Here is a 9,892-nt window from a genome sequence, read left to right as displayed (position 1 = left end):
CACACAAAGAGAAAGACAAAGACATCAAAATGCACCTCGGAATTAAGGATGTTAACAGAAGCTCTCAGAAAAATTACTCTAGCATGACCAGCGAGGAGAGACTTACCCTGAAGAAGCAAATCGTGCAAGATGCCCTAACTTTTGCGTACCACTTTTCCTATTCCAATTTTTCCAATTATCAGTATTTCTCCCCTATGTATGCTAGCGGCACGGTGAGTACGGAAAAAAAAGCAAAAAAGAAAGAACATACAGAGGGGAACCAACACAACCCCGTGGTTATGCTTCTCGCTATCCCCATGTGGACATTTCCCTTATACCAACGGGTGCCATTTTGCTTAACTTCGCTCGAACCCATCTGACTATACCACCTACCTGCGAAGGAGGAGCTGAAAAACCTGGAAAACTTCGTCAAAGAAATAAAGCTGGACAATAGCAAAAAAGAAGAAATGCTCAAGCTAGCTAGACAAAAGATCCCCCTCTATTACTTCCCGCTCAGTAACAGTTAGGCAAAGAGGCAACCTACCACGCTGGGCTGCTTCGTTAGCCGCTTCGTTAGCCGCTTCGTTAGCCGCTTCGTTAGCCGCTTCGTCAGCCGCTTCCTTATAGATAGCGGTAGTCGCTCACTAAGGGGCGCATGCTCCCTCACACTGATGTCCCCACACTGACTCCCCCACACTGACGCCCCCACACCTATATGCGTCCCCCTGCACTTCTCACCCACCAAGTGTACAGCGAAGGAGAGCTGAAGTACTTCGAGAACTGCATCGTTCCCTACGTGAACAAGCAAGAAGAGGTTAAGCAAATGCAAAAGTATCTCTCCAACGCGTATCAAAACTACGTTATTTACAACGTAAGGGAGAAAAGATGACCATATGGGTGAGCGAATTTGCCTAGATGGTGCCATCCACACGTGGACTACCCCACGAAAGATAACCCCCCTAGCCTCACATAGCGTGAACGTATGCATATAGTCACCCACTTTCCACTCGTTTCTTCCCCCCCATAAGAACATTTACGAATTGTGGGCAGAGGAGCTGGACTCGCTAAACAAGTTGATCCTTTTTGATGCGTATAGAAACAAAGTTAAGGTACAGAAATCAGGAGTTACAATTTGGGCGGTGGCATAAGCACACGCCTCCACTTGCGCGTGCGGGGTTCATACGCACACATACACACATGCACACACGCGAATGCCAATGCGAACGCTTCCATACATTCACGTGTGTGCAAAGCCTAATGGGCATGCAAAATATCTCCCCATGCCACTCTTCAGCAACAGGGCGACCCAGTACGGGCGGAAAACCAGGAAAAAATACACATTAACAAAATTGAAAAAATCAAGAGGAGGATTCGAATGCACATCTACAAGGATGGCGAAGTGCCCAATGTGAGACGCGCGAAGGGGGGAGCGGCCTCGACGCAGGCGCGTTCGCGCGCGTGGAAGCGTACACACGCATATATATCTGCACACACATTGACACATCCACGCGCGGCGAAAACGCCCGCGCCCTTCTCAACCCTTCCCAAAGGAACCCACGCAAAACTCGCAGGAATGTATTATACAGGCGGAAGGAACAAAAAAGGCAAATATCAATTTTGACGACTGGCTGTGATTGCACCCCGTCTGGGCCTCACCTTACAGATATGCGTCTTTCCCTTTAGGCTGTGACATACGCGGGGAGAAGCTTCCTGCTTATCACCCCCTGCAGTGGGCGCTCGGGGGGAACAGGACACAGTTACAAAAAAGGGGCAGAGCACAGGAGTTGGGCGAGGAACTACCGGGCGTAGAGCAGCCAGCCACAATGTTACAGGGCGTAGAGCCGCTAATCGCTAACCGCCAACCTGCCGGGCGCAGGTGCCATCGAGCACGCGGCTCCCGCGAAGGTGCAAAATCTTGCCAAACTCAAATGTTAAAAAAGACATTAAACAGATTGACGCAGTTGTCGCTGGAGGAAAATATGCTGAGGCACGTGGAACAAATCAAACTGGTGTGCTTCATTTTCTCCAAGTTTGTCAACTGAATTTTGTTCATCTTTTTTATAAACTGTTTCTCTTCCTGTGTCTCCTTATTGCCTGAGCATATATAGCAGGCAAAGAAACTCTTATACGTGTTTGTGCACTTCTTCACGTAGTTCGCGGCGTGATCTCTTTCAATATCGCTGTAGCTGTGTAACTTTTCTGGGACAACTTCCACGTCGCTATTTTTTTCTCCATCTTGCGTATTCACATCAATGAGGATGTAGTCTTCTTTATTCTTACCTCCACAGGGATGTCGCTTTGCACTTGTCAAGTTCGCCATTTTGGCTGCACTCGCCATGCTCGCCTCATTCCCCACGTTCATCAAATTGACCATGTTGACCATGTTGATCAAATTGCCCGTCGTGTTGTTAATTATGGAGGACGTGTTATTCTTCGAATCCAGAGAAGACAGCATCTCATTTATGGTCCTATAAACGATATTCCCATCAAAAGATGTGTTTCGTAAGTAGGCAATATTTTTATAATAGCAATAAATGTATATTTCTTTATTTAGTAGATCCCTCAATGGCTTAATAAAATTTATATTCTTATATCTGTTGTCTATATACGCTGTGCATATGGGCAGATTTATTCCGTTACCAAATATGGTATAGAGAAATGATTTGTTGGAGATGTTATTTGCGTTATTTCCAAAGAGGACGTAATTGATGTTCTCGTCTATGCTGTACTTTAAAATGGCGTTGTATATAATTAGCTCGTTTATGTAATTTAGGTAATAATTTTTTTCCTTTTTCACCAAGTCGTAGTGCACTAGGAATTCGCTTTTATAATGTTCATTCACGAAATAATTGCTTTTTAACACTGTGAAGTGTACTTTGTTTATTTTTTTTTTAAACACCCCGTTGAGGAACAGTATCCGGTCGCTTCCTTCTGGGGGAGATGTTTTGTCATGTTTGCGGCTGTGTTGGGTTTCCTCTCCGCGATGTTCAGATTGGCTATCCGCGTGGTGCGCTTCGTGGAATGCCGATTTGTCCACCTCATCTGCTGCCGCAACTACTTCATTGTCGTTCCCCCCCTTCGAATCGCCGCTCTCCTCGAAACGGCGAAAAATCTCCTCGATAGCGCCTATCAAGCTAAGAATATAATTTTCATCTTGAAAAATGTCTACGAATATTATTTCGCTAAAAACGCAATATTCATTTGTCAGCAACAAATCGTTCTTCCTATTTTTGACGTTTTTCAAATATTTTACAAACAGAAAGAGCAGAAAAGACGAGCAAATTTCCCCGGAAAACGCGATAGCTGTTTTTTTCCTCTGCTGTTGCGTACTCAACGTGGTGACAGTTTTTCCCTTCCTTTCTGTCCCGTCCGAGTACATTCCTTCGTTCAGCTCCTTGCAACAGCTTCTTCCCGCGAAGTGTGCATGTTCGCCGGGGGCATATTCTCCGTGTGCAAACGGCTTATTACACTTTCTCTCCTGCATATCCTCCCTTTTATCATTTTTCTGTGCAAGTTGTCGTGAAAGTTGAAAATTGTGACCCCCCTTGTTTTTAAACAGGCATTTTTCCCTTAACGTATTCTTAAATGTATATTCGACCAGTTGTAAAAAGCAATCCTTGCACGATTTCTCCCTCGTGCAAACTACAGCATTGTTCTTCTTGCACTTATAGCACAGCACACAATTTGCCTTCATTTTGTTCCATGTGAGTGTTTTCCCAGTAATTACTCCCCCGCAAGGATCGTTAAAAAAGGTCGCAATTAATCTTATCTTCACAATAGAGAGCGCTATTCTTGGTTATACCACCACTTTCATGCTTTTAAAAAAAAAATCGCAAAAATGTTTTACTCGATATTTTGGTTAGCCAAAGTTAGCGATAAGTTTTCTCTACAAATGACTAGCCGTTGTGTTTTTTTTTTTTTTTTTTTTTTTTTTTTTTCTCAAAGTATGTGGTTTAGAAAAATCAAAATATAACGTTCTGTTGTATATTTTATGCAAAAGCACAATCTGCAATGACAACTGTGACGAAACTATTTTAACTTTTGCAAATCGTTTTTTTCATACCTGGAAGTGTATGCTCATGCTATTTGGTTAATAAAAACAGGTAACATATTTTCTCATTTGCCATTTTTATGTAAGCGGAAGGTGTACATTTTCAACCAAATTTTGCGTGAACTGTTCATATTTTTTTCTTTTTTTTCTGTGCACTTGGCTGTTCCCATTTTTCCCATGTAACACCTTTGCAGGTGCGCATTTTCAACTTCTCATGCGACATGGTTGTATGCCCCAAATGGGGAACATCATTTTTACTTTAGAGGAAAAAGGAGAAAAAGAAGTGGCCGAATGTGCCCAGTCGGGAGAAACATAAACGCTTTGAGCACAATCAGGGACGCCTCCACTTTGTGTGCCGTATGCATATAATTACATCCATATGCATGCATATGCAATTTTGTATCCCTGCATGTGGCACACATATCCTATACGCATTTGGGGGCGGCTATCCCGTATTCCCCATCCCGCATACAACCACTTTCCTGCGAATGCCAAATTGGTGAACTTGCCCTAAAATGGGGTAAAATTCATGTATCACCCCGTTTCTACCATTTTTATGGAGTAAAAAGAACATAACTTGCTGAAAGGGTCAAATTGGGCCATAACAACAAGAAAGCGGGTGTATTTGTATACGCTGACGTACACTTGTATGCTTACCGCCTCGCGCCTACTAGCAATTCCGCTGTTATAACGCCGTGGACATAGCTAACGTGAAAACATGATGAAATGTTTTTTTTAAAATGTCTCTAGTAATTTATGCTCAATTTTTTGAACTCTTAAAAAAGGAGCAAGTCGTGGAAAACCGGTCCCCTAAATTAATTAGCATACATAGCAGGATACACATATGTTATACATACATGCGTGTACTATGCACATACGAAACGGCACATGTGGACGTGGTACATGCGTTGGCAGCACTTACACTCGCGCACATGCAGTATACACACGTACGTACACACATTGCATGCCCCTGCGGAGGCGGACTTTTCATTTTGGGAAAACAAAAATATTTTAATATTTTTTCATCTATGTTCAAATTCTTTTGTTATTTTTAATTTTTAAATTTAGTTATTTTTTGTTACATATATTTTTTTTTTTTTTTTTTTTATTTTTACTTTTGTGGTATACATGTAAAATATTTTAAATGTTCAAATTGTAACATAAAAAAATAAAAGGCAGAACAACTGTTTTCAGAAAAAAAAATATATATAGGTACAATACATATACAACAAGTGTTTTATATATATGTACATATTATGTATATGTGCGTATACGTGTGTGTATGTATGTATGTGTGTACATATCTATATATATAATTTTTATAATGTAATTGGATAACACATAAAATACACAAATGAGTATTTAAAAACTTTGAGATATGATTTAAAGAAACATGGTGGTATATTATTTACATCCTCATTTATAAAAATGTTGAACAGTAGGCTGTGGGCCGTTGAAATATTCCTTCTTTCGTAATCCCTCTCTTCTTTAATTTAAAAAAAGTGTACATATGTTGATATGTGTATTAATATACAGATGGCTGCGAACGTTGCCGCGAACGTTGCTGTGAACGTTGATGCGCACGTTGATGTGCGTGCTGAGGCACGAGTTGCGCACACGTTGCTGCGTATGCTACACAGTTGGATGCGCAGTTTGCTGAGCACTTTGCTGCGCGTTTTGCTGCACATTTTGCTGCGCGCGCTGAGGCACATACCCCCTCTTAGTCGAATGCCTCCTCGTCGCTGTCCTTCTTCGTGTGCGATTCACCCTCCTTTTTGGAGTCTCCGCCCACGTCTTCCTCGTCCTCATCCTCCTCATCCTCATCGTCTTCATCCTCGTCCTCATCGTCGTCATCATCATCTTCGTCATCTTCGTCGTCATCATCATCCATATCCTCAAAATCCTCATCATCATCGTCATCGTCGTCATCATCGTCTTCCTCGTCATCATCGTCCTCATCATCCTCCTCCTCTTCATCGTCATCCTCTTCCTCGTCGTCATCGTCGTCATCATCGTCGTCATCGTCGTCATCATCGTCATCATCATCATCATCATCGTCATCATCATCGTCATCATCGTCGTCATCCTCATCGTCCTCATCATCATCGTCGTCTTCATCGTCATCCTCATCTTCGTCCTCCTCCTTATCATCGTCATTTTCACTCGTGTCGACTGCGAATTTTTTTAAATTTTCCTCATCATTTCCTTCATCTTCTTCCTCTTCGTCATTAATTTTATCAATGTCATTTTCTTTGTTCTTTTTTTCTTTTTTTTTTCTTTTATCCTTTTTCAAAGCTTCACTCTTCTTGTCCCCAGTTACGTTATCCAGACTTTCCTCGACGTTTTCAGCAGCTTCGGCTGGGTTACTTTTTTTGCTAACCATGTTTTTTTTTTCTTTTTTATCGTCAGTAGTATTCAATGCTCTTTTTTTGGGTGGTGAATCCACCATTTTACATCTTAAAAACAAAGTACACTAAGGATACTTGTTTTCTCAGGTTCGAGGGAGATCACAGATGGTGGTAGGGGGGAGATGATGATAATGATGGAGCTTTGCAAAAATGGCTATCTTCAATTGTACATATATATAAATGTATACCTTTCTCCTTATACTGTATACGTGCTTGTACTTATACTCGTATGTATACACTCTCTGTACGTAATTATACATACACGTTTATATACATAAGTATGTACTATACATGGATATCTCCTTCTGCTTTATCCTTTTGTTGTCACAGTTTTTCTTATTTTTTTAAAAATGAAGAAAAAATAAAAAACCAAGGTATACAAAATATATGCGCAATAATTCAACAATTTTAAAGGTCAAAAAATTAAAATCAAATGAAACTCGTAGAAATGAAGATTTATAAAAAGAAAAAAAAAATGTAAAAAATATATAAAGGTAAAAAGAAAAGAAGATATGTTTAAAAAAAAAAAGCTAAGAAAAGAAAAGATATATTTAAAAAAAAAAAAATTCAATAAAAAAAATGAGAGTGAATAAAAAAATATATTGCTACCAATTTCAATATGCTACTTCAGGGTCCATAAAAGCAATATATATATTACATATATAAATAAATATATAGCAGCGTGCCAAACGCTTTTTTTTTTAGTTATTCGTTTTTTTGGTATTGTAAAATTGCTTTCTATTTTAAGCGAAAAGGCGTACATTTGTAAAGTACGAAGATATGCGCAAAGGAATGGGCAAGTGAACGAGTACGCAAAGTAACGAAGCTGCTTTGCCGCACTGTATATCTGTGCATATACGCCGTATGCATATATTATATATATATATATACATACGCGCAGCATAATATTTTTACATATATATTTTTTTATGCGCGTACGTTTTATATATAAATGTTCACGTATGCGTGGTGCCGATAAGCAGTGCGGCTTACGCGGGTGTATATTTTCGCTCGGCCCAAAGCGTTCTTTAAATAATGTAATGTATGTATACGGTTTTTTATATATTACGTGCAAATATGTACGTAAGTCATACGTGCGTAGCACTGCGCATATAATAACACTATTATATATTATACATTCGTGGGGTGAATTATTTTTCATATAAAACGAAAGCGCAATTCTGACGAGAGGGCCTTCACCATTTATTTATGCGTAAAAATATGCACTATATTACGTAAATCATTTTATGTACGCCTTTGCGAGGAGATAACTACAATGGGACAATGTAAAGGGGAAAGTGCGATTCATTCATATATGCAGAAATGCATTCCTACTACGTGCTACTTTTCTCAAAACGTACAATTAATGGCGTTATGCGTTACTGTGCTTCTGCTATAAGCAAAAAAAAAAATAATAAAGGTGTTTTTACAAAACCAGCTATCTTTTCGCGCATATTTTTATGCAGGGCCGTCCGTCCTCCGAAAATTTCGGCAGTGCATACCATATATAAAAAAAAAGGCCATTCGCTATGCTATGCGTATAAATATTACCAATTTCTTGCGGTATGTACAAATCAGTATATAATAATACGCTGTGATATGCCTATTTTTATGAATTGAAAAAATAACGCTTTTTGCTCACGAAAATTGCGAAGTTTCTTAGGTACGTAATTGGTACATATGGTGTATTACATACATTTATGTAATTATATTTCTCCTTCCTGCGCAGCATGTATTTTTTATACATACGTATGAAAAAACATACGTCCGTGCAGATATATTTGCGTACAGATTTTAAGTGAACACGTAATTGGCCATGCTGTCCCGTTCGGCGCGACTGTGCAAATATGAAGCAAAATTTTTTTGCAATGTTATGCGGCGGTGACGCTTCCTTTCTTACATAACAAAGTCAAAATATATCATAAAAAGTACGCAACTGGGTTTAGCACGTATCTTTTGTTGGTTATGCGGGACGGGCATATGCTCGTTATGGTACCACCGGTACGCCTTTTTTTTCGCTTTGTGAGTGGTGAAAAAATGGGCCACCGGGGGCTGTTCAAAGTGCTGATATGGCTATGTTGGCACTGCGTATTCTTGCATTATATGTATATATATGTATACATACATTTGTACGCGCTTGTATGCTTAAGCATGCGTACCTCTGTGCGGCAAACTGCGCCTGTGTTGATACCATGGAATAGCCGTGCCTGCTTGACTTTCAACTTTTTTAAAGGTGACAAAATGGCTGCTGGTTTGAAACGCCCACAACTCAACTGATATGTTGAAATGTCTCGCGTAATAAAATTACCGAAAGGAAGAGCTCTTCCCCCCCCACCCCTTACAGTCAAGATAACACAACACAGAGTTACATGCGCGTACGCGTTTGTATGTACATATTTGCATTCTCAGATGAGGCCACCTTGGTCCAGCGAATACAAAATATGCAGAGTTAAAGAAAGGAAAAAAAAAACAACTTTGGGAAGATAATAATCTTTCATATGATTGAGGGGAAAAAAAAGGAATTTCAAAACAATCTGTTGTCTTGCTCGTTGTTCACCATTTCGATATGTGACGGTTATTCACTGCTTCATGCACGGAGTTATTAATCCCAACGTAAACCAGTCAACCTATGTAAGGTCTTGGGGTGTAAGCCAACCGTGCGCTTGCTTTGTACATAAGTTTATCTCTTATATGTGGCGTTATAAAAAATTCGTACGGCGACAAACTTGGGATTACGTAAAATTGTTTTAATAAGCGGCGTAATTGGTTTAACCAGTTTGGCTGCAACTTTTTTGGCCTTTTTTGCGACCTCTTTGTGACCTCTTTGCGAGTTTGTTTGGCCCATTTTATCGCATAGTGGCGCTGTTTTACAGTTCACCCCTTTTCGAGCGCATATCCTTAGCAAAAAAAGGCTCACACATTTGTGGTTAGGGACACAGGCAATTTCTCTTCAATGCGACTCATTTTTACTATAGCGAACGGTGCACCATTGCATCACTGGTGATGAGTGCCGTAACGGCAGTGGTTAGCTTATAAGGATCATTTTCTCTTTACCATAACGAGTTTGCACTTTACGCGGGTGAAATGCCAACATGTGTAAATTGCACTTTTATTTTATTGCACCATTGAAGATTTTATTTATTTGCGTTTTTTTTTTTTTTTTAAATCTTCGCACACATGGTTCCTTCTGCGGTGCATGAGCACGCGCGGTTGAACTTGCACATATGGACCCGCTTGCACGAAACGTGGGAAAAATTAGGCGCAAAGGTTTGCACCGTGCGTGGCAGGCTATGTCAATATAATGAAAAAAGGCTCACCATTCGAAAAAGCGCTTGAAGAAGATAACACAATTTGTTGCATAAAAATAGGACTTCTTAACCACTGCACGTATGCCTTTGCGTATTTACACTTATACATACACATATGCAACAGTTAAGAAATTCAAAACGGGGAG

General features: G+C 40.0%; 3 protein-coding genes across 3 annotated transcripts; 1 reads left to right on the top strand and 2 right to left on the bottom strand.

The window, feature by feature from the left end:
* Window positions 1-29: 29 nt before the first annotated feature.
* Window positions 30-1,613, top strand: PVX_118445 (hypothetical protein, conserved; the record flags this gene model as incomplete). Its single annotated transcript, XM_001615932.1, has 6 exons — window positions 30-212; window positions 381-501; window positions 726-850; window positions 1,008-1,103; window positions 1,280-1,387; window positions 1,530-1,613. The coding sequence occupies 6 exons, from the start codon at window positions 30-32 to the stop codon at window positions 1,611-1,613; spliced, it is 717 nt and encodes a 238-aa protein (XP_001615982.1).
* Window positions 1,614-1,903: 290 nt separating this feature from the next.
* Window positions 1,904-3,673, bottom strand: PVX_118440 (hypothetical protein, conserved; the record flags this gene model as incomplete). Its single annotated transcript, XM_001615931.1, has 1 exon — window positions 1,904-3,673. One exon carries the CDS (start codon window positions 3,671-3,673, stop codon window positions 1,904-1,906), a length of 1,770 nt encoding a protein of 589 aa, XP_001615981.1.
* Window positions 3,674-5,143: 1,470 nt separating this feature from the next.
* On the bottom strand, window positions 5,144-7,067 carry PVX_118435 (KS1 protein precursor, putative). Its single transcript, XM_001615930.1, has one exon. The coding sequence runs from the start codon at window positions 6,477-6,479 to the stop codon at window positions 5,751-5,753; it is 729 nt and encodes a 242-aa protein (XP_001615980.1). The 5' UTR covers window positions 6,480-7,067; the 3' UTR covers window positions 5,144-5,750.
* Between the last annotated feature and the right edge of the window lie 2,825 nt (window positions 7,068-9,892).

The sequence above is a fragment of the Plasmodium vivax genome, chromosome 12 (genome assembly GCF_000002415.2).
Source record: "Plasmodium vivax chromosome 12, whole genome shotgun sequence".
NCBI classification, from domain to species: Eukaryota; Apicomplexa; class Aconoidasida; order Haemosporida; family Plasmodiidae; genus Plasmodium; species Plasmodium vivax.
Note: the sequence above shows the minus strand (reverse complement) of the source record. Positions and strands in the feature narration are given on the sequence as shown.

What these genes read in the sequence shown, in the direction of transcription:
- PVX_118435 (XM_001615930.1), bottom strand. Translation starts at nt 6,479, where the DNA reads ATGGTGGATTCACCACCCAAAAAAAGAGCATTGAATACTACTGACGAT.